The sequence below is a fragment of the Cygnus atratus genome, chromosome 2, assembly GCF_013377495.2.
Source record: "Cygnus atratus isolate AKBS03 ecotype Queensland, Australia chromosome 2, CAtr_DNAZoo_HiC_assembly, whole genome shotgun sequence".
Taxonomy (NCBI): Eukaryota; Metazoa; Chordata; class Aves; order Anseriformes; family Anatidae; genus Cygnus; species Cygnus atratus.
The window spans coordinates 151,484,002-151,509,903 of NC_066363.1; the positions used below are offsets into that span (position 1 = coordinate 151,484,002).

General features: G+C 37.4%; 1 protein-coding gene across 1 annotated transcript in view; it reads right to left on the bottom strand.

The window, feature by feature from the left end:
- The window catches only part of ADCY8 (adenylate cyclase 8), a 125,025-nt gene that overhangs the window by 23,326 nt on the left and 75,797 nt on the right, over window positions 1-25,902 (bottom strand). Inside the window, exons 8-11 of the mRNA XM_035556245.1 lie at window positions 20,248-20,445; window positions 13,016-13,116; window positions 4,389-4,590; window positions 1,076-1,168 (exon numbers count right to left, since the gene is read on the bottom strand). Coding sequence (XP_035412138.1) covers window positions 1,076-1,168; window positions 4,389-4,590; window positions 13,016-13,116; window positions 20,248-20,445 — 594 coding nt within the window. The remainder of the gene's footprint in view (window positions 1-1,075; window positions 1,169-4,388; window positions 4,591-13,015; window positions 13,117-20,247; window positions 20,446-25,902) is intronic.

The following is a 25,902-nucleotide window of genomic DNA, read 5'->3' on the forward strand; positions in this document are numbered from 1 at the left end:
TTGTCTCATTTTTCTCAATGATTAGTCATCTGTCAAATGCAAACCATGCAGCTGATACTGGATATAGAAAAACAATCATGGCCATAAGCTATTCCGATTTGAAATAGCAACCTCAACACACATGGTCCAAATGTAGTTTAAATTAACTCCTATCATACAGTCTTAGGAGAGACTGCAGCACTCAATTTTCTGACTACAGTTTTTTCTTTAGTACAGTTCCTCTGTGGGAAAGAGTGCTCCTCTGCAATTTGTGGCAATATCATGACACTGCCATATGACATTCTAAGCAACATGCACATAACCAAACCATTGATTTTGCTATCTGCTTGCTCATCATAGAGAGGACATTTTTGTTTGTTTCAAATGGAAATTTAAAATCACTGCAGTTTTTTGTTGTGTTTATTTATTTGTTGATATAAAAAATATTAGTCTCCTCCATTAGCTTCCTAAGAATTAAGTAGTATGTTTTATTGAGGTGATGCACTGAATCGTTGCTGGATGAGTTTCCAATTATTTTTAAATACACAAGACAGGCAGAAAAAGCTAGAAATTTGGGCAAATGAGATTCTGATGCTTACAGAAAGGAAGCTGGAGGACTTAGTTTGGTAAAGCATTTAAAAATGATTTGTCATTGATTTCATACATGAACAAGGATATTACTAGCCAGAGGGGGCTTCCGTTTTTCTTAATGACTTCTATTGAAGAAAAAAATAATAATCTTTACTTGTACCAAAATGCAGGTCTTGCCACATCTCAGTGTCTCATGTCTACTCACATTTCAGCTGTCTGCTGAACGCTGTCTACATATATACAGGCTGAACAGCAAGAACAATAAAAACCTTAGGATACATAAAGATTCTGGTTGTAATGTTCTATTAGGCCATAAGATTGATTCATTCTGTAATCCATCTCTACTTTTTCTGCCAGCCTATTGATAGATGACAAGGTTCAACTTCACAGTCCTATTAAGGCACCTGACTCCACCACCACTACGCAGGTCATTGATTTTAGTTAGTAGTTGCCATGTAACTTCTGTGGAGCTGTGCCTCAGATTCAAAAGCACCCTCAGAAATACCTCAGGATAGGAACAGATGTCTGTAAAAGGTGCAGATGAATTGTTGAACGTCTGGTTCTTCAGGGGCACTGGTTTGTCAAAATCACACCATAGCTGTGAATAAAGGAAAAAAGAGAAAAATAAATAAATCGGGGCTACATTGTGCGCTAGTGATTAAGCGCTTGTGTGGCTGTCTGGCTTGGTTCAGGGGTGGAACTGGCTGACCTGCTCCGCTCCATACCAGCTTCCTAACTGCCAGCAAGGGCTAAATGGACAACATGAAGACAGAAAAGTGGGAATGAAAAGGAAATGGGAAAGCTATTCACACTACAGGCATTTAGCGTCTGCGTAGCCTTCCTATTCAATCCTGTTCCCAAAGGTGAAAGATGAGCTCCTCCAGGAGTTTCAGAGGACTGACATTGGACTCTTAAGAACTACCATGTGATAATGTCTATATTTTACTATGAATTATAGACAACATAATTGTATTGTGAGCATAAAATCAAACTATATGTGTACACTTGCTTGAAGGCAGGTTTTTCCTGCTATGCTGTTATGGATGGTGTTATCCTTCTAGGGGTGGGAAAAAATCCCATGACATCACGCCATGTGTCAAAGAATAACATGCTCCCAGAATTGTAAGTGAGACATCTAGAATGTAAGGGAATGAAAAATGGTTCATGATACAATGTTTTTGATAATAGTATCTAGGAGAATTTCAGAAAATACAGCATTTTAACTGCTATGACCTGAATTCATTTTAATGGTATTTCAAACTGGCTGTATTAAGTATAAATAAGACACCAGTGTTGAATCGTAATATATCATGGTCTTAGAACACAGGAAAAAAAATCATTAATGTTTTCATGTTTTGACAGTCAAAGCAGATGGAGTTTCCCGTCACATATATTAATCCAATCTGGATGTTTATACTAGGTCATTTCATTAACCTGATGTGTACAAGCTAGTTCCCTTGTCCCTCTTTCTAAAAGTTAGATAGTTTGTTTAATGAAGCCCAATTACTTAAAATTAAATTCTAATGAATTTTGAACTTGGAACTCTCTTGTTTGTTCTTTCAGCAACTCGGTCATCTCTGAAGTGCAGCAACATTTTCTAGGTTGTCTATACAGTCCTGCATGACAACAGATAATGGTAACTTCTGCAAGTTCATGAGGTGTATAGCACCTCTCTACAAGGCAGAGTGCGATCTCTGAGTGCCTCTTTAAAAATATTCAGGATCATAATCTTTTTTTCTAATGTTTTAATAATAAGAATGTACTCGATATAGAGAATCACTAGACTAATTTGCCCATCTAGTGAAACCAAAGATTTTTGTTAGAAGGTACCCGAACCTTACTTCCCTCCAGCTGGCTGAATTTGAACTCAATGTATGCACATAACTGCAAGGCTGAGCTGCATTACCTCCTCTTAAATCCACATAGGTCCCTATAGTGCTGCAGTCCACCATATGGAAAGAAGTGGCTGCTGTGGTACCTACTTCATAGAATTCACTTTTTTAGTGGTGTGCAGGAAGTAGATAAAAATAAACTATTATTAAGGCAGGATTCCTTTCCGTATAAATTAATGATATATTACATACATGCTGCGGTTTCTTGTAGAGGTGAGGTCTCAGTGCCCCAAGTCACTGCAATTCTGAATATAAGACAATAAATGTAACTATTTCTTGCCTTATGGAAGCCCACTGGCATAAGAGTAAAACCAATTACATTTCTTATGACTATTTTTGGATTAGCCATCACACAAGATTACAGTGGGCACAATCTTCAAAAATAATCCGCGACAAACCATGAAGAAAATCTTGTTATCATCATATTGATAGAAAATTGGGTATGGTCACCTTGTTCCAAGAGCAAGATTCATTATACCAAAATCTTTCCAATTTGTCAAACATGATATTTGTCAAACATGATTTTAAAACCTCTATATTCTACAACACACCTTAGTGATCCATACTATAATGTAGCACTGTCCTTATCTTTAGGAAGTTTTCAGCCCTATTGAACTTCCTGTCATCGACCGTATTTATATTTTCTCAGTGGTGACATTATTTTTTCTCCAAACGACTACCCTATCAGTGACTGCATGGTATCACAAAGAAACCAAGACACATGTTGAGTTCTAGTATATTGGCAACCTGTGCTGTTATAGTTGCTACTATTTCTATTGTCACTAAATGCTTTCTTGGTCTAATCTTAAAGTAACAAATATCTATGAAGAACAAAGTTCAGATGAAAAAGCACAGCTACATCTATACCCAAAAGGTTCCTTAGAAGAAGGAGGTGTGATAAAAATGTTATTTTTAATCTATCAGTGAGATATTTACTGTCTTCTTGGCTCAGGTTGCAATACCTGCCAGGTAGTCCGATACTATTATCTGCCTAATTCATGCAAAGCTGTCTCTTATTTCTAAAGACATCTGGATAATCAGAGCTTTATTGTATTTGCACCTGTGTTACTCTTTTAGCATGTGACATGGTGAAAATGACATGTCGGCTAGGCTGACAGTATTCAATTAGCAATAATTTTATCTAAGCACAGTTGTGAAACAAAATTTGGTATATGCCTTTTCTCACAGATATGCTGATAAAATTTGGTCTAGATTTGTCATACCTGGGACTTAGTGGAGACGTACATTAGGAGCCCAGTCAGACCATATTCCTAGTGTGGACAGTGGAGAGTGGAAAATCTCTTTATTGGGACCGGTATGATTAAAAGACATCTTTGAGGATACCTGTTTTTCTGCACTGACTATAAAGAAAGCTGAAAGTGACCATGACCATAGCTTGATACTTCAGCTAAAGTGAATCTGGAGTGAAGGGAGTTGTTAAAACCCCTTTAGGCTTTTAAACTTTTCTCCTATGCTGAAGTTACTGGCCCAACTTCACCTTCTCTATCCTTTTCCTATAGGTATTTTCTAGTTTTGTTGACCCTTCTCATTTTTTAGTAATGTAATTGATAGAACTGTGAGATGAGGAATTTAATACCTATAAGCACTATGGACTAACAGTCCTTAAGAAAGTATATCAGAACGTCAGAAAATTGTGAATTATCCTCAAACTGTGGATATATTGAACAGAAAATGGCAGAAGGGTTTTAAAAATGGATGATCCTTATGAGGGAGAAATAATTATGTATTTCAGAAATACATAGTTTAAGCAACAGTCTGAATTTCCTGAAGCTGTGGTACTTTGCCTTTTATATTTAAATTATAGCTGGCTTATAGACACATTAGTTAGCAAGTCCTTTAGCAAGCTTAATAATTCATAAATCATATTTTCCTGTATAATAGACCCTGGTTCCCTATGAAGCTTACGATATTTATGATGGCTCCAAGAAAATTAATCAGAATAGATGCAAATATAATGACATTCCTGGCCAAGTAGGTCTCATTAATCCAGCAGCAAGTTTTCCGGAGCATTAAGGGTAAACATTTGTAATCCTCTGCTGTGGTGATTAGCACAAGAGCGGAGTGCAGCATAATCAGAATAGAAAATTGAATGACCATTGGTATCACCCTGGAAAGAAAAATAAGAGAACCCAGCATTAAACCACATCACAATACTACTGCTAATAAAAATAAATGTGCAAACTGTTAACTCTAGGAAAAATCAGTTTTCATAAATCTGAGACAATTACTCCAGGGGGGGGAAAAAAAAAAAAAAAGAGAGAGAGAGAGAGGGAGAGAGAGAGAGAGAGAAGCAGAGGCATGTTCCATAGGTCTGTTACTATTTCACTTGTTTTCTTGCTGAGAAACTGCTGTTGAAGAAATAAGCCAGGGAAATTGCTGCCAGTGCCTCTGTCTGTCTACCTAGGGTCTGAACAATCAGAACATCCCTTCTTTCAGCATTCAGTTGTCCCTTAAGTTGCTTTTGGAGCAAATCTATTCACACTGTAGGATTCTGACTCCACCTGTGTATGAACTGCTTCCCAGCCCCAGTAGGCTAACTTTCTGTGGGCAGTTTGGAAGAGTGATATTTTGTATACAGCACAACACAGGTATCTTGAAATTGTACTACATTTTTGGTCTCAAACTGTAAACTCAGAAATGACCAGTAAAACAATGCAGCCTGATTTCTGGCATGTCAGAAAATGGTAATTACAGATATGCAAGATTTTCCTGATTTTAATTAATAGTGGGTCAACTGCGGCTAAGAATGTCATCAATTTTAAAACAAACAAACTGATCTACTGTTTTCATGGAAGACATTCAAAATATAAATCATATGAAAATATGTTCTGTGGTCGAAAAATTTTAAAATAAAACATGTAATTTGGCATACCCTAAACACTTCATTCGTGTGAATGTGATCTTTATCCAAGTATTGTTAAATATGTACATTGAATAGACAATTAAATTCCTTTGAGTAAACCATTAAAACCAGAATTTCTTCTTGTCAATCTTTCATTATATTTTTCTAAATTTGTTCCTTTTTTTCTTGCTTAAGTCTGGGACATGAAGTCAATCAAGTAACTGACATGCCTGAGAAATGTGGTAAATTGTTTTAATTCACTGAGAACAAAGCACTCAGCACTTCATAAATCAAGTTTATTGTCCCTGTTTCTGCCAGTTATTGTCCTTTCATATCTCTTTTCCCAAAGATTTTTATTTCAATTAAACCCATGAAAATTAAAAGTAACTCCACTGCTTCTGTAAAGTTCCCATCTCTTCACACTCCTTTCCCTTGCCTTTTTGCAATACAGAGTAATTAAGTAATTAAAATTTCTAGTAACCTAGTTGTATACATGCCAGTACTCTACAGTGACATAATTGTAATTTCTCACAGGAAAAAAATCTTTGAAAGAGATTTGAAAGAGATCAGAGCATTCCAGAGAGACTTCTGCAATTCCAGGTAGCTAAGTGTAGGTGAGATGTACTCTGGCTCTTTAAGCCTTTGTAAGAGTATGTTTTATCTTATTGAAAACATGAAGATTCAGATTTGACTACACATCCACTATCCCTCATCTTGTTGAGTAAGGTACAATACTACCCCTATGCCTGGGCCTTATTGCAAGACAAATTTAAGGGTGTAAGTGGAAACAGCAGTGAAAATATCACCACAGCTTTTCTATCCTAGTTTGTCAGTATGTTTAGATCAGCCATATCCACTCCCTGAATCCGAGTGGGCTATATTTCAACTTACCTGGAATTGTCCTCAGTTTCAGGCTATTCAGATTTGGATTTAGCAGAGCAAATTCTGAACTGGATCTAAGCTATGGTTTCTATGTGTAGGAGTCCAGAAAAAAAGAATAGCTCAACAGATAATAAACAGAAAAAGTGTTATATGCATAAGATGATAGTTTTTTTGTAGTACCAAATTATGTTACAAAACATTTTGAAATAGTATACAAAAAATACCAAAATGGAAACTCTGTTCCCTAATGACCTGAAATAAAATGATTTACACATTAATGTCCCTTGAGAGCTTCCATGTGGTAATATTAGTTTTGAAACTCTTCTCATGATGTACTATTAGTACACAATGTTATATTACATTTGTTTCAGCATTTCAGTCCTACAAGACTTTCCAAATATTTGCATGTGATGAACACAGAACACAGTGGAGCTTCCCAGAAAAGTTTCATTCCTTCAGCGAGCTCATTCAGAATTTTGAAGGAAAGAACAATGTAGCCAGAGAAAACAAATTGCATTTGGGAAGAGTGAATAATGAAGAAACAAAGACTGGAGCAGAAGCCACAGATTTCATCCTGTACAACTAAAAGTTTCGTCACAAAAATCTCAAGATTCACTGAAAGTCCCAATGACACCAAGCAGGCTATGTGACAATGCTTTGAGAACAGCTTCTGTCTGTGAAAATACACAGAAGGCCACTGATGCTTACTGTAAGAGCAAAATATGTTCATGGATACACTCAGGATATCCTCATGAATAGAGTATAGGAAAAAGGAGGTATGTGTGAAATCAACAATCCTGGAGACAGAAGCCTTTTCTTCATGGAACTGATAGTTCATGGACACTAAATATTCTAGTTTTTCTCTCACTACTATATAGAGAGATAAGAAGTAGTACAGTCTCCATGAAAGAAGACTATACTGTGAAAAAAAAATATACAAAAACACTAATATGTTTAAGAGACAGCAATGTAGAATCATAGAATCATAGAATCATAGAATATCCCGAGTTGGACCCATAAGGATCATCTAGTCCAACTCTTGGCACTGCACAGGTCTGCCCAAAGCTTAGACCATGTGACTAAGTGCACAGTTCAATCGCTTTTTAAATTCAGACAAGCTTGGTGCAGTGACTACGTCCCTGGGGAGCCTGTTCCAGTGTCCGATCACCCTCTCAGTGAAGAACCTCTTCCTGATGTCCAGCCTAAACTTCCCCTGCCTCAGCTTAACACCATTCCCGCTGGTCCTATCACTGGTGTTTACAGTGAATAGGTCACCTGCCTCTCCACTTCCCTTCATGAGAAAGTTGTAGACCGCGATGAGGTCCCCCCTCAGCCTCCTCTTCTCCAGGCTGTACAGGCCCAGTGCCCTCAGCCGCTCCTCATACGTCTTCCCCTCTAGGCCCTTCACCATCTTCGTCGCCCTCCTCTGGACACTCTCCAACAGTTTAATGTCCTTATTGTACTGTGGTGCCCAGAACTGCACACAGTACTCGAGGTGAGGCCGCACCAGTGCACAGTAGAGTGGGACAATCACCTCCCTCGACCGACTAGCGATGCCATGCTTGATGCATCCCAGGATACGGTTGGCCCTCCTGGCTGCCAGGGCACACTGCTGGCTCATATTCAACTTGCTGTCAACCACAACCCCCAGATCCCTCTCTGCAGGGCTGCTCTCCAGCGTCTCATTGCCCAGTCTGTACATATAGCCAGGGTTGCCCCGTCCCAGGTGCAGGACCCGGCACTTGCCTTTGTTAAACTTCATGTGGTTGGTGATTGCCCAGCTCTCCAATCTGTCCAGATCTCTCTGCAAGGCCTTTCCACCCTCATCAGAGTCCACAATTCCTCCAAGTTTGGTGTCGTCGGCAAGTTTGCTCAAAACACCTTCTAGTCCTACATCCACATCATTTATAAAGACATTGAAGAGGACTGGCCTTAAAATGGAGCCTTGAGGGACCCCACTAGTGACCATCCACCAGCCAGATGTGGCCCCATTAACCACAACCCTTTGAGCCCTGCCCGTCAGCCAATTGCTCACCCATTGTATGATGGCTTTGTTAAGTTGTATGCAGGACATTTTGTCCAGTAGGATCCTATGGGAAACCGTGTCAAAAGCCTTGCTGAAGTCCAAAAAGATCACATCAGCTGGTTTCCCTTGATCGACTAGATGGGTGATCTTATCATAAAAGGAAATCAAATTTGTTAGGCAGGACCTACCCCTCATGAACCCACGTTGGCTGGGACCAATGACTGCATTGTCCCCCAGGTGCACCTCAATAGCTTCAAGAATCTTCTTCTCCATAATTTTATCAGGCACTGACGTGAGACTGACAGGCCTGTAATTGCTAGGGTCTTCTTGCTTACCCTTCTTGAAAACTGGGACAATATTTGCCAGCTTCCAGTCTACTGGGACCTCTCCAGATTCCCAAGATCATTGAAAAATAATTGAAAGAGGTCCTGTGGTGACATCAGCCAGCTCTTTAAGCACCCTGGGATGGATCCCATCCGGACCCATGGACTTGTATGGATCCAGGTGGAACAGCAAATCCTGCGCACGTTCAGGGTCGGTAGGGAGTTTGTCATTCCCACCGTCATCATGGTCCTCCTGCTCAGGGCACCCAGGGACCCGAAGCCCATCATCAGAGACGAGTTTAAGAGACAGCAATGTAGTCAAGGAAGAGACAATAAAGCCAGGAAAAAGCTGCACAATAGTCATGGAGAACTAGTCAAGAGAGTCAAGAGAGCTGTGTAGTTTAGGATATTCATCTCACTGCATAGCGGTCTCATATTTATTCAGCTGAAAGGCACCTTGAGGTCCACTGACTGACTGGTTCTCTAGTGGTTATATTTTGAACCCAGGACATGGACTCTGGGTTTCAAAAGTTATGTGAAATAAACTCTTTTGGCTTCCTACACTACAACAATATTTTGCAGTAGGTAAATGACTGAGATCCTTTTTGGAACTGAGAGTTTCTATTAATAACTCAGATGCAGATAGACAGCCTATTCATGCATATGTGTCCAATACAGCAGACCTAAACTGACCCAGCTTTAAATGAAAGCAAAATAAAGCTTTCAAAAAGTTTGAGGTCAAGACTCAAGATGTCAAACCTGAGGACACTAAACATGAGTTCTTATTTTGGACTGTCGCACTACACATTTAAGACCAAATGTTATTGTATTATGGTACAATACAGGGAGCAGCTAGGGACCTAAGACTGGGATATCAATCCAAAATGCAATGCAACCTGCCTAGGCACCTGAGAAACCATGGCTTTGTATTTATTTATAATAGATATGTAGGGAACAAGAATTCTTCTGTTGTAGCTATTCTGTTAGATATTGATGTGTTTGTCTCATCCAAGTCTGCTTATGATAAAAACAAAATTAAACTGTGCACACCTAAGAAGTCCCAGAGAATCAGCCCAGTATCTGTGTAAAGATTATATTGGCAGCATGCTGATAGGATCAAGTACAGCAGAAGATATAACAGAGGTTATAAGAAAAGGAACAAGACATAATATGTTTCTGTCTAAGAACTTCTCTCAGAAGTGCATGGGATAGATCCCCTTTTCACTGAAGAAGCAATTTAAGGCCAAATGATTTTCTTTTCCAGGGGTCCCCTAATGTCAGAATAGAGTTTGAAATGGAGCTTTTTGCCTTCCCTCTTCCTGGTTCACAGTCGTAAATCAAGAGTTGTGGAGCCAGAAGGAAAATTTATGTAAAACAAAGGATGCAGATGTTTTAAATGAACAATTTGAAAACTGTTTTTCTCCCCTCACAAGAACAACCCAGTGAAAAACTGTCAGAAATAAGAGTAGCACAGAAGTCTGCTCTAGTATGACCTGTTGCCCATGTGAGCATATAGAAAGTTTATTGCAGGAGATGAATCAAACTCCCAAGCCTTTCAGATGGAAAAGATGAATCACTGCAAAGTTGGCAATGCAACTTAATGGCTTCATAGAGGATAATTACAATAGAAATATGGCATTAATTTATGTCACTTAGAGTAAGGACTCAATATTTCAAAGCATGAAAGCTACTGCGAAGATTCTTAAATTCTGTGAGGTACCTATCCTATCAGGGGAAAGTATGAATGAATCCAATATTTATCCTGCAGGAGACATATATAAACTGAGATAAAATTCTGCAACTCCCTTACACAGGAGTTATAATAACAGAAAGATAAGTTAACTTTTCTGTTAAGTAAAGTTAGTCTTTGTTCTTTTTGCAATTGCTTGATGAAGTGCTGGATGAGGCCCTGGGCAACTTGATCTACTGGGTGGCATCCCTGCCCATGGCAGGGGGTTGGAACTAGATGATCTTTAAGGTCATCCAACTCAAGCAATTCTGTGATTCTATGATTACCTTTTTTAGCACACAGACCTAGGCAACCTACATGGGAAATTCTCTGAAGATCCTTAGTAAGATATCCTTTATGATGATTTAAATAATGTTTCTTTTACTGTGTTTCCAGAAATTCCCAAAAGACTCAGCTTAGCAAAATATTCAAACGTACTTAAACAAACACATAATTCCATCCCTGTTCAACAAAGCATCAAAGCATAAATTGAAAAGCTCTAAAATATGTTGATAGGGTAAGTTACCATGAGGGGTGTGAATTATACAGTTTGTTAGTTTTTCCGTGTAAATGATATCCATGCTCTCCTCCTTTGGTACTTCTCTGATATCTACTAGAGGTATAAACATAAGTGTTTAAGATTCTCTGAATCCAAATCCTGCCTAACTTAGTGATACCTTGTTCATGTGCTTATACTCATAAGTGGAATTGGTTTTTGAACAGAAATTTTAGAAATCTGAATTTATCGGAACTTATTTCCTCATTCAATACATTTAAATAAATCTTCTTGTTCAGATCCCCTCATCTTTTTCATCTTTTTTTTTTTTTTTTTTTTTTTTTTGGCCTTGCTCACCTTTTGAACACTCCTCATTTAACAACTATGCTTTATTAAGACTGAAGACTGAAACATATTTCTGAAGTAAAGTATCAGAACTTGAAAAAATGAAGCCAAAAATTTGGCTTCTTAAATCTTTACAGTGGTCTTCTGAAAGGACATCAGAACTGCCATGAAGTACCTGATAACTTACTCAAATCCTCTTTCTCAAAGGGATAGTGGTAGTTAGTCTTTCCCCAGATATCTTCCCAGGTTCTATTAACCAACTTCTAAGGCAATCCTGGGGCCAAGGTTCCACAATTTTGTTTAAAAACCTCTGCTTATCTTATCTGGTAGGAAATAATATAGGAAATATCTAAACTTTTTTTTTCCCATTTATTATATTTACAGCCTGTTTAATATTCAGTGACAAAAAGGTCCAAAGAATTTGTGAAGTGCAGGGGAAAACACAAATTACTGTGCAATATGGGAAACCAGAATGAGAGACAGCTGCAGGCATAGCAGCTATGTGACTCCTTCTCTAATTCCAGTGGCACTAGATACTGTCATGAGAATTAACAGAGATGAATTTGTGCAGATAGAAAAAATGTCATGTATTTTTGCTGGTATAGTAGTGATTGATATAGCAGCAGAAATAATTTTAGAAAACAGGTTCCATTAATAAGACCCATAAATCTTGTACATACTGAGAAAAAGCAAAAATAACAGCTACCAGAAGTGAAAAATTTTGAATGTGCATTGGGAGAAAGACTTTAGACAAGCAAACAAACTTACTACTATTAGAGCAATATAGCACATAAGGAACAGCACAAGGTCAGACACTACTCTGGGTACATTCCCATCAAGGAACAACTATGGAATACATGGTACACCACTGCTGCAGAATGCAATTACCGACCTGCATCCAATCACTGTTTTGTTATTTGGGGACATAAACATGGTGAACAAGGCCTTCTAAACATGATCCAAGAAATATTGCTGGATGATTGTAACATAAGCTTGTTATTTCATATACAAGTACTGCATTTTCAAGGTCATTGTCCAGGAAGCCATAAGCTAAGGTTCATCTGAGTGGTAGAAACCACTTGACAATTATGCTCATCTGGGCATTTCCATTTGGGCACTTGTTCAAAGATCAAATGGGATTAGAGGCTTGCTATAGCGACAGTTGATGTTCTGCTGGCTTTGCTATGATGTTAGAAAACTGACTGTACTCCTTATATATAATCTTGTTTTGTTAAGTAGTAGACTGAAAGGCCAATTGGTGGGCTTGGCTATGTTACACATGTGAACATATAGGTCACAGCTGTGTCAGTTTCTTCATTTTGATAGGAGCTTGTTGTTTGGTCAGTCCCAGACAGAAGCAGAAGTGGGAAAAGGTCTACCAGATCATTTACTGCTGCTGCTTCTTAAGGGCAAAATATTGCTTCCCCCAGCTAGGTAATAAATATCTTTAGCAACAAAGCACAACAGTACAACTTTCTAATGTAGCGTGTAAGGAACAAAACCAAAACAATCACAGATTGTTACTTTGTAAAAACAGTTTTAAGTCTGGATCATGTTTTATTTGAATACAGAAAGCACCAGACCATGCCATGTCAAATTTTTGTAAGACGAAGTTCACACTTATCTCAGTGGGAGTTCTGCTTAAAAACATAATATTATAATGTCAGTAGATACTACTGTCTCTCACATGAAAATGTGAAGTTTCAGAGAATGTGATACAAAAGCAGATAATGGGGGGGGGGGGGGTGCGTAAGAGGAAGGGCAAAAATATTTCCAAAGAGTTTGGGGAACAAGCAGTTTATTGGCTCATTCCACATCTGCTAGCAATGTTATCCCATTATTTCCCCAAGAGTGCCTTCAGATATACAGTAATATATTTCTGTATTTACCTGGAAGAAGGAAGTAAGCTTTGGATAGCGGTGATAAACACAAGAACAATAAATGCGCATACCAAGTTTGATTTGAATACTTCATCCCGCATTTGAGAATACTGGAATAAAAAGAAAAAAAAAGAAGAGCAAATTAGCTGTTAACCCAGTGATTTCATAAAGACTGATGCATATGAGAGGTTTGGGGGAAGAGCTAATAAGTCAATAATTCTGAATTTATTTTTAAAATCCAAGCACAACAAATAAATCACAAATACACTGGTAAAATACTTATTGAACATAAGTCTCTAATTTTCATTTGTACTATGAAATGGTTTTGTTGGCTGTCTCTTTTTCCAATTTATTTGCCTAAAATGAATGAATAGATACTAGAGGGTTCTGCTGCTGAATACAGTACTAAAAACATAACTGCTTCACCAAAGGAATTGTGGGTCTCTTCACCTAAAAGCAAACACAAAAGTAACCTGTCTGCGTGCGTTATATTACAGAGGTGTCCCTGTGCTTTCCATATTGATACCTTTCTGCTTTCTTTTTTAATTATTTTAAATGCACCCAATTTGGAACATTCTATAGCTAGGATGTAGGTTGTTATGTCTGTACCCTGACATTTCCAGAGGCTGTACAGAAACTTGTCAATGTGGGCATTCTCCAAGGAGAAAATGAGGATATTATTATGTAAAAGATCATTTGAAGTGCATTATTACTATCATTTATTGTAAAGGTATTTTTTCCCCAGCATATTGGACCACTAAAAATGCTAGCAGGCTCCCATTCTATTGGAGTTAGCCAGAATTGGCTAACAGATACATCAATAAATCATAGTGGGTCAGTAAATTGCAGTGAATCAGATTAAGTAGAAATGTTGCCTAAATCTTCAGCTGGTATTAAACACTGCTAATTTAATGAAACTCTAATCATTTATGGCAGATGAAGATTGGTCCATAGACATATTTATCCTATACAGATGACAACAAATTTTCTTCACCTAATGATCAATCCCATAGGAGCTTGTCTCAGTCATTTTTCTTCCTCTGAACAGTAACTCCATTTTATTTAATCTCTTTTGAGGGATCTGAGAGTTACATATGCAGAAGAAAAGTAAACCAGAATCAAAGAAATATCTGATATTAGGATATTTCTCCAGGAGTTTGAAAATAAGGCAAATTGCAGTTATAAATGCCTGAAGAGTTTTATAATTGAGAAAAATAAAAAGCAATTAAGAACTGTATCAGCAACATGCATTGAGAGGGTTCATATGCGTACTCCTGCATTTTACTGCTAAACTGTTCTTGAAGGAAGATCCTGTCTAGACTTAGGCTATACTCATACAGACTATACAGACTCAAGCTTCTGAAACAGGAAAAAGGCTTCTCTTTCCTGCTCCCATTTGCTTTGAGTAAGAGATGTGTTTGTTTGTTGACGCCTTTCATTTTGGATCCTCCTCTGCCATGATTATACCCTGTGTCTGCTGTTTTCAGAAGCAGTACTGTTTTGACATGATTTTTGATGGTGCTCAAAGGCATCTACACTTCATTCTGCTGCTGAAAGCACAGAGGCACTGACCCCAATTTCATGTGCAGGAAAACAGAACTGCATCAGTCTGCTTGAATAATGGACCCAGTCTTTTTTGGTTGTGGCACAAAGAGAACCAAAGGGAGAAAGACACATTTCTTAAAATATAACATTAAATCCTAAATATTACTTAGGAAAATTATAGCAAATTAATTGAATGAAATACAGACATGGAATTGCTCACTGTGTCAAGCGTTATGTCAAAGGATGAATGCTGTGGTCTAATCAGTAACAAAGTTGTGATGAGAAATTTTTATTGTCTCTGAAGCAGCACAAACACCCATGATAAAAGTAGCATTTCTCTAACAGCCTATCTTTTTATGACTTGGAGAAGTCATTAAGGATAAATTAAGCCTCAAGACTCTTCCGTAAATATGGAAAGGCACGTAGCCTGCTGGAGCCAAGTAGAGTGGTAGAAAGAGTCGTGATGAGACGTACTCTGTAATCAAAGCTGTAGCTGCAAAGTCACACAGGCCTACACGCACTGGCATGACTTGTTTATTGTGCAGCAGGAGCTCCTCCTTGATTCCCAAGGGACTTGAGCCATTTGTCTTGAGCTTTGGGCTGTTGGATGGCACTGTTTATCCATGCCCAGCCAGCTAGCTGAAATTTGGCTCAAATAAATAAGGCCAAGTTTTCTCTGCCAAGTAATGTTGCTCATTTTTTGAGGAAAAACTTTATTATGAGAGTGACTGAGCACTGATAGGTTGCCCATAGAGGGTGTGGAGTCTCCTTCCCTGGAGATATTCAACAGCTATCAGGACATAACACTGGGAAATGTGCTCCATGGGACCCTTCTTGAGCGGGTAGGTTGGACTCCAGAGATCCCTTCCAACCTTAACTATGCTGTGATTCTGTGATTCACCACCTCTCAGTTTTTCCCAGAGCTCCTTGGAAGGTGAGTGCTGGACATGCAATAGGCTTTATATGTTCACCTAGAGCGTTTGCACACTGGATAGGAAAGTAGTTGGCTTTATGCTCATTGTTCCTCTTTTGGATGAAAGGGGAGACTGTTTTTTTGTTTTGTTTTGTTTTTGCCTTCAGAGCGAGGATGTTTGTGCTGCTGGAAAAGCTTCTGCAGTTTCTGCTGGGCAGGCACGGAAGAAGATGGAAACTCAAGGCCGGAAAAGGGATGGATGAACTTCTGAGAAGAACAAAGAGTCTACACGGACCCTGTTGTAAATCAATAACAGAAAAGAAGATGCTAAACAGGCTCAGAATTTGCCAAGTGTTTCTTCCAGAGCTTCTTGGCTCTGCACTGGAAGTTTCTGAATCAAAGGAAAGAGGTGAGGCTTATTTCTGCAAGGATATGGGATGAAGGAAGTGCAAGGTTTGTTTTCTAGTCATTTAACTTCTCATCCATCTGAACCTTTTATACAGAGAAATTCAAATATTTAGGTCTAATTTTGACATAAGATAACCTGTACTGAGAAATTCAAAGCTCTTTTGATATTTTAAGTGTGCTCATCTCACAGAAAATACACAGACACTCCACCTCTAAGCCCAGTCTTATTTATGATCTCAATACAAACACACATGAGGGCTTAGGATATCTTTATACAAATCTTTACACTGGAAACTCTCCTTAGCAAAAACCCTACCAGAATGCAAAATTCCTTACCCCGTTTCTATGATTTATCTTCTCTGAAAATACATGCTACTGATGTTACCAAGTCATTGTTATCATGGTAGAGTGTCTTAATGACATCTTTTAATATGTGGAAATCAACTAAAGTAGAAGGAGATTTTCCCCATGAGCGATTACATGTTTGAAAACCTTTAGTGTATTTTCATGCTACCATTAGAATTACTCTACAGTGATGACTCTTTTGCTCTATCTGTCTACATCCTATTTGTGAAAATTACCTCTAGTAAAATTGAGAGTGAATTAGTCTCTAAACGAGCCATCAAGTGCTAATGAGTAAAATACAGGTTAATAATGACTAGTCCATTTGGGGAAAGAATCTATAAAATATACCAAGTGGGGATATTGCACAAATCCTCTGAAAAATGTATTCTTACAAAGTTCATGTGGAAATATGCGTATTGCCTGAGGGATATAACCCCTTCACTAATGCAATCATTGCAGCTTGCTGTGGAACCTACATTTATGCTATCAACAGGAAGGACATAAAAGCAATGAGATAAGAGAGGAATGGGAAGATGTATCACTGGCTTAAATTGCTGTCGTATACAAATGATTTAAACTGTTGCAAACTGGGACCTGTGCTAGCTCTCATGGTAGTTCTGGGCATGCTGTTTCCAGAAAAAAAAAAAAAAATATATATATATATATATATATATATATACACTAGTGTAAATCTGCTGTCTACAATTGCTTTGCAATGAGAATAAGAATAAAAGAATAAAAGAATAAGAATAAGAATAAGAATAAGAATAAGAATAAGAATAAGAATAAGAATAAGAATAAGAATAAGAATAAGAAAAAGAGATCCATTCAAGCCACCCAAAAAGGCTTATGATCCCAATGCATAGCAGTCCTGTTACAAATGCAGGAGAAAGAAAGATAGAGTATTGTTCATATGGTTACTCACTTCTCTGTGGTTTCAGGCACAGAACATTAACTTAATATTGACTGAACACCATTAATGTAACAATGCTTGGTGGGGAGATCCAGTATGGGTACCGGTTGTTCTACCTACTGAATAACTGTGAGGTCTGCAGTGAGAAGTATTTGCAGGTAAAAGAAATAAGTATTAGGCAGATACAAGTGCTGCCCAAAAGTGTGATGTCTAAATGTAAGGGTGCAATATTTTACATAAGAGAAGTTCGTTTATTTCAGAATTATGTCTGACTTACAGCTGCTTCTGTGCTGAGCTGAAGGTGACTGGCAGCAAATGGAAATGGCAGTGTGAGATGGGAGACCAACAGACTTATACTCTCTCTTTGCTCAGCAACACTGCAGGGTACACCTCATGAGGCTGATGTAGAAGGTCATGGTAAGCAGTTGCAAAATGTTAATGACTAGAAGAAAGCATAATTCCAGACTGAAAGGTTAGAGAGAACCTTTCATAGGTTCTTTCTAACAGAGAGAACAGAGGGGGGCTTCTAATCTGAGCTTGTTTTGCTTCCTGAATGGGCAAGAGGAGAAAGGGAGAAACTGATAGCAATAGTAACATAAGACAACATGGAGTAAATAGCTACCTTCTGTAGGAAAACATTTCCCCTATTGTTTTTTTCATGATTGTTTGTATTCTATAGTTTAACACTAAGGCCATCAGGACAACCTGTAACTACTGTACGGGCTAACAAGGAAGAAAGGGAATGACATTTTCCACATCGTCCCCTGTTATAGGCAGGTGCCTGTTACAGATACCTGCCTATAATGAAGAGTACATTGCAATTCATCTTTCCTTAACCCACATCATCCCTTTACATCCTGATGCAATCCTCAACTTTCTCTGAACACACTCATGGTGTCTTTGCACACTCAACACAAGCAAGAAGTTTGCTGGCTGGCAACTATCTAACTATTGGAGGTGGGTGAACTAGAGCAACTAAAACAGTGTTGACATTTAAAAAATAAAAACAACACTTATTTCTGTGCAGTGCTAAAAAAAATCAGCCCAATTCAGAGGCCAGAAAAAAAAATAGGAAATACCTAAGGAAATATTGAATGAAAGGAAATATTAAATGAAAGAACTACTTTCCAAGTCTGTTAACATAGGGTGGCGTTGGAAATGTTACACTGAGAAGAAAATGTATCAAAACGGATAAAAATGTTGGCTTTCTAATAGACTTTTTGATATACAGAAGTAATTAAACACTTTATTAATATTTAAAATCTGACCTATGAAATGTCATAGATTAGGGCATGGTTTTGCTCATCCTACCCCCCTTGCCTAAATTGCATTTTAATGAAATTCTGACCTGACTGCCTAGATTTTCCATAAGGATGTTAATTATGAAGTCTAAAATCACGAGCGAGTTAGGATTCTGAACATAGGACCTGATTCTGGGCAGTGTCCATTTGCTCCAGCCTATGTTCAGGACTTGTTTTTATTAAATAGCAATGTAAGGTGAGGTTCTTAATTCAGTAGTCTGCTTTACTCTGCAAGTTGTTTGTGACCAGGCTGTTTCTTCTTTTACACATACAAAAAATTCTAATACACCATCCCCCACCTTGATTATTGCTGTTATATCCAGACTTTTCCATCTTATCTTTTTACCTTGGGTCTTTAAAAGATTAAAGATTGCTCATGACTTTTAGATCTTTAAATGCTAATTAACAGGATATCAGAAATCCTGAATTTAACTTCCTGCTCCAAAGCCTAATACTAGTGTTAATGTCTTTTTCATATAGCATTCACAAACAGGTCTTGGACCAGAGCATGTGATCCGGAGAACCCCACCAAGCTTCCAACCACTATACCACAGAGTCATATTATTCCTCTTACCAAGATTTATGTCCCTGACAATTTTGGCTTCTTTTCTGGTACAGTCTCACAAGACAAGTGGGGAAACTTTCTTCATTGACTGCTTTTGTCCTGCTAAGAGAGGTGTGTTTTCACGCACAGCCCTTTCTTTAGCTATTGTTGAGATCTGGGTTCCTGACAGCTTTGCATAATAACTGCATTCTTTTGCAGCAGTAGCATCTTTTGGGATTTTACCTTGTGTCTCAGTATCTTAAATATCTTCATGGGGAAATTGAATCTTTCCCTTTTTTAAGCAAACAATTATTTTTCCTTCTATAGGCTTGCTTTTAAAATAAGGACTTTGATACACTTCAAGCAGATTTTTTCTTTTCCAGCAGTTTTCACGAAGCTCTCACCATTAATACCACCTGAAGACTAGTCTCCTATAAGTCAAGCAAAACAGTCTGTTTTCCAGTGGAAAAGTGATGGTGATGTAAGCCTTCATACTAGCAACTACTTTTTGTTTTTCTTTTCAGTCAAATGCACATTATATCATAGGCCTGCTGTTGCTGCCTTTCAATAGCATGCAAGTCAATGAAATCATTTGAGATCTATGCAACACCTCTCCCACTCAGCTTGCAAGTAAAGTTCTCCCATTGCCTTTCTCTTTTTAACTTAAAGCTTATATATGGATGTGGGCTGAAATAGAAATTAGTGAGACCATATTGCTGCTGAGAAGCAAAAAAAACATTTACCTCTTAAAAACAGATGTTAAAAAGGGGTGTTTAAAACAAAGAGTTGACATTAATTTTGACTTGAAATAAACAGGGACTGACTAGAGGAGACCAGATGGATTCTATTAGTAAATGAAAGGCACATATCTATATAAATATAGATATATATTTTGAATAGAAGTGTCAGTATATTAATATGCTTAGTCACCATTTGTGCCAAAGCAACCTGTCATATGACAGAAAACTGCTTGTACTAGACAGCAAATGAAACCCGCAAAGTAGCTTTTGTTGTTTTCAGAAGAAGAGTTTGCTCAATGTAGGCATTTTCCAGCAACGAAATATAATCACTGCAGCACTGTAACACCCGCATCATGACAGTGTCCATTATGACCTCTAGTTCAGTCCCATCTTCTGAAAACTGAAACAAAATGAAAAAGAAGAACAAAACCAGAAAAGAAACAATGCAAGCTAGAACCTAGAGCTTCTCTATTTCAGTGGACATTTATTACAATTTGCGTAGCAAATAATTCAGCTACCAAGACCCAGCTACCTTGTGCTCCAGGCTGGAGTCTTTAAACATCAGTGAAAAAGGCTTGATATGCTCTCTTCTCAATTTATCGCCACTCCGTAAGTCGATGGTGTGCTCTATTCGCTTGTTAATTTCCTCAGGCCCAGACTGGACATGCAAAGCTTGTGCAAGATGGTTTGGAAGCAGATTTATTGAATTTCTTGTTAGGGCAGCCAGAGTCTAGGGGAAAGCACATGCAAACAGAATAAACCTGCTGGTCCCCTTGTGTTAAAATGCAATGTTTTAGATCATGTTGCATTGCAAACCATTACAGCATTCCATGCAATTCATTTGATGAAATCTACAGAATTGTAAAATAATATGTCTGTTCCACTAAACACGTACAGTAGATTAAGGGGAGTACTTTAATGTCTGGTTTAAACAGACTACGAGGTTTGCTGTTGTACTGAATATTAGGAATACAATCTCCTTTCCAGATTCTGACACACAATCATTAGAGCATGCATAAGGGGAGTACACACCAAAATCACAACAGAGTATTGAACTCAATGGTGTGTTTTCACAACTTAGAATGGAAGCTACAGAAACAGAAGACACAAACAAAACAGGAGTAACAATGTTTTTCTTGGTCTTAAAGTTACTGGATGTGTGTAGTTAAGGAACAGATCAATTGGGCAGGACTGAAGAAGGTGCATTTATGGTTACTTCAGCATGGCTTTTCAGATAATATGTTCTTCTTCACTACTGGTATATTTTAGCCAGTCAGGATTACAGTTAGGCTATATGATTTAATGTAACTGTAATTCAGATTATTTAAAAAATATATATATATTATCTAAATTGCTTTATTCCTTTGATATTTCATTGACATATCAAAAAAAAAAAAAAAAAGTCCCTTGCACGGCTTTGCAAATGAAAGTTAGTGGAGGTAGTACAAAGGATGTTTCACCTTCAGGAAAGAAGTAGAGTTTGCTTTCATAAAAATAACTCAATCCAGTTTTATGGTACCATTTTGTGACACAAACTACAGGGAAGGTGCAGGCTGAATAGGAAAATAATCTCTACTACCTGTGATATTCCCAAGTGTTAAGACATGTTAATGAATGGAAAGGATATAAACCTTCATACATCACAGCATAAAATACAAATTATGGAAAAACAATATACTTTTGCTTTAGGAAATTTATCCTATAGCTCCTTGCTGGAAAAGATCCTCACTATTTCTTACAAGTCGTTGTGAAAAGGAAGTTGGGATGGATTTATCGCTGCATTTCTCTGGAAAGCCAATTCTTTTGGATCACAGGATTATGTATAGATAATGAGATAAGGAGGTTTCCCTCATTCTTAAAGTATAGTCAGCAGTTAACTTTTAATGAAACTTGGAGATCACATTAAAACACAGATAAGGGTCTCAGGTACTTGCTGTCAAACACTAATTTACAACTTTCTTTGCAGTCCTAAAATAAAGTCCAGGGACTCCATAGTCATGGATAATGTCTAGTTTTCTCATATTTCATTCTTTAAAGATGTAATTAAGAGTCCAATATATAGGCAGAAAAGGATATTACGACTGAAATCATCTGCCTATTGAAGTGAAAAGCGATCTTCTTGCTTGCTTTAGTAGACAAAAGGCTTCAATCATGAATGTTTGGCAAGTCTCTCTACTCCAGTTTCCCCATCATCCCTCCAGAAAAACAGTATCATCAACATTTTGGGAAAAAAAATCAAGGAAACTGATACTAAAGTTTCTCTTTTTATAATAATATTTCAGATATGCCTCAAACCATATCTTAATTAAGTTGATAATTAATTTGATAGCTCCAAGATTAGAGCCAAAACCCAGGGAAACAATCCATTGAGTCAATACTGTATTGCTACACATTAAAGCACTTCTTAATTTAGCTATTCCTATCTCTTTTAAACTGGGTATTGCAGGAAAGTTATTATCAGTTTCTGGGGATGAAATCTCAAAAGAGGATCTGAAGTCACCGTTAAAGGACAGGATCATATCAAATGCTGTTGTGTGCATTAATTTCTGAGAACTCATATTACTATATCTGCATTGGAAATGAGGGTGGAGAAGGTCCCTAATGTTTTAGTTGGGTACTGTGTTTTATTTACATTAAGTGGATGTTCTCAATTCATTCTGTTAAGTGACTATTTTTTCTTCAAATTATCTTTTAAAATTTGATTAATATGAAGAACAGTTTTCTTGCTGAATGTATGAACTGGTTTACAATTTGTAGCAGATGAACATGCCGTAATGTCAAGAGCATGGCAACAGTCAATAGTACTGGTGCAAAATTGACTCTGAAGTTGTATTTATTTTCAGAGGAAAACAAGAAAATTCATATTTGAGTTTAGTAGAACATCTCCCTTATACCCATACACGCACTTAAGACAAATGCTTCCCAGTAATTAGCAATAACAATAAAGCAAAATATCATGCAAATTATTGGCCAAGAATATCTTCTAACCATACTTTGTCTCTGCAGCCCCGTCTTCATTCTGTATTTTTAAGACTGTGCTTTCCCTAGGTAAAGAAATATTGGTTCTCCTTGCTACCTCTTCTACACTTTTATGAACAGCTGTGTGAATAATAGTTGTGAATCCTACAATAGTCTTTTGAGCTTTCCTGATGCTGATGATAACCATTCGTTGTACAAAACATGTACAGAGTTCTTTTAGGCAAACCCCCCACCAAACTTGAATCTGAGTATAAACAATAGAATGAATTAAAAGCAAACAAAGAAATAGAGAAATCCACCCTACTAATCCATCCTATTTAGAAATATTTTACAAAAAAATAAAAAAGGTAGCTAGGATTAGTTTTTTCCTCCTTCCCATGAAGCTGTTATTTAATAAATCCAATCATCCTGACTTGAGAAAGAAGGGAAATTTATAACCAGTGATATTTATAAAACTCTAGGTAAGCTTTACATTATTATTATTTTTATTATTATTATTATTATTATTATTATTATTATTATCATCATCATCATCATCATCATCATCATCATCATCATATATCAAACACCAGATCTTAGAGGTAAATGGGGAAATACAAGCTCACATGTTTAGATAGATGGGGGGGGGGGGGGGGGGGGCGGGAGCAGGTAGGATTTGGTTCAGGAGGAAGACATTTAAGTGAAGATGCCTAGGTGTTTGGTGTCTAAGCATCTATTAGTAACAGTACATACCCTGGATACGTTCAGTTGCCCAATCAAGTGCAGTAATTGAATTGTCATCTGAGATGTCCTAGGTTATCCTGGAAAGCAATCTAGAGCTAGGAGATTTGACGCAGGACCTACTGAAATCCCACACACTGTTGGTCTGGGTGGGAACCAGCTGAAGTGTGCTAGGGTATCTCAAACTGCAATAGATAGCCACAGTTAAGAAGCTGTATGAAGATCTTACTCCACATGGTGAAGCCTAGTGAACTGTTCAGATAATGCACTAGTTGGGACATTCAATTGTTTCAGCTTGGGCGATTAGCAGTATACGAGACATCACAGTCTCTTGCCTGGTTTTATCAGATAGTCCAGATGATCACGTCTTTTATAAATCCCTTGTATCACATCCATGCATGTGGATGGCATCCTGGAGTACCTCGAAGAGCAGTAGACCTTTACAGTTAGGAACTGAGCTCTGTGGGATATTGATACCTGAGACAGTCAGTAGACAAAAATGGAGGTGCTTTGGTTTTGAACTGAATTCTATCCTGTTTATACTTCGCTGTCTTGGAATTCATTATGTTTTTGTTTTCTTTATTGCTGTTTTTTTTTTTTATGTCTTTCTTTCTTTCTTTCTTTCTTTCTTTCTTTCCTTCTTTCCTTCTTTCCTTCTTTCCTTCTTTCCTTCTTTCTTTCTCTCTCCCTCTTTCTTTCTTTCTCTTTCTTTTTCCTTCTTTCCTTCTTTCTTCCTTCCTTCCTTCCTTCCTTCCTTCCTTCATTTTTTTATTATTTTTTTTTATTTTTATAACTGCTGTCATTGCAGCCATTACTAAGATATGCTTACTAAAACACAGACATTTTAATTTACTTTTATCTAATTCACATCATTACAGCCCCATTAGGTGCCTCTAATACCACATCTAATCACCATATTTTGAAAGGCCCTCTGGAAGGCCCAAAGAAGAAATCCAGCTCTGTTCTCTTAACATAAAATAACTGCTGTCTGGCTTTCCCTGCTTTAGAAAAGAAACCCAGACACCTATTTCAAAAACAGAAAGCTCCTTCCATATCAGCCATGGTCTGAATTTCCAAGCAGACACTTGCATCCTTGGCTTACCTCACAACCACAGCTAAGGCACGTGGTTGTGACAGCACTGTAGATCCTTACATCTTTTGTTAAATGTCTATGAATGTGTAAATAAAGAGTGGTTATTCTGTTCCTCACTCATATCAAGACACTTTCAATTCACTGACTTAGGCTGCCCTCAGGTTGCCTCATACTAAGTGAGGCTGGGGTAAAGAATATGCATGACAGTGAATTTGAGTTTGGGCAAGAGAGCTCACCAGACAGTCTGCCATTTCATATACTTCTCAACATAACTACAGCTAAAAGTAAGCTAAACGTGAATAGAGTTACTCAAATTTTGTAATAACTTATGTGAGGTAATGAAATCTTTTAAGTGTTATTGGCAAATATTCAAATGTATTGAGTGACATTGTTAGGTTGCTGCTACTTGGATTCTCAACATCTGTTGCTATCAGTGCCTTTTAGGCTGCATAATTACAGTTATTAAACCGTTGTCTTGTCCAAGGCTGACATGCCTCTGAAAAAAAGCTACTATATCCTAGTATGATTTAAATTTATCTGATTTTTGAGCTGAAATACATTATTTGTGAGCAGTAATGACTATTCTCTCAACTTTAAAATTAAAAATTACATAATATAGTCACACCTGAAATAGTAGATTTTTTAAAGCTAATGTTCACCCAAAAGCTTATTGTAAAACTGCGTAATATAAAATTCTAGTTGCTTCCAGTACAAAATCAGTTCTGTTCTGTTCTGTTCTGTTCTGTTCTATTCTATTCTATTCTATTCTTAAAAAAAAAGTGAAAAACAATTCTAGATATGGATCATTTGTTGCCATAAGACAAACATCTTTGTAAGACAACAGTTTAGCTATGCTTATTTCAATGATTTCCATCAACTTTTTACTAGTTCATTAGGTGAGAGTTTTTTCAATAGTAGAATAGAAAAAATAACCCTCTATTTTATTTATCTTTTTTTTTAGTATCAGGGTCAGATTTAACTGAAAAAAATAACAGTGAAATGATAGCCTATTCTACATAGATTTTTTTTGACTACAGAAATGGTAATGTCTTAAAGTGAAAGGAGAAAGAGAGACATCAGAAGGTAGGTACAGCAGCATGCATTCATACCTCTGTTCCTAATGAAATGAGAAACTAGAGGGAGCTCAACAAAATACAGAGAATACTAAAAGGCAGTGTACATACAGATACATGGATGTACAGAACATAAATAAAGCAGGTGTTTTATATCACAGAAAACTTCAATTCACTTTGAAGAGATGAAGACACCACCATGGACTGATTGATTGTGAAGGCTTCTCACTTCAGACCAGATTTGCAAGAAGCAGAAGACAGTTGACAGAAAGACCTGCACACAGTGCTTGAAGTTCAACAGACTGTGAAGACAAGTAGGACT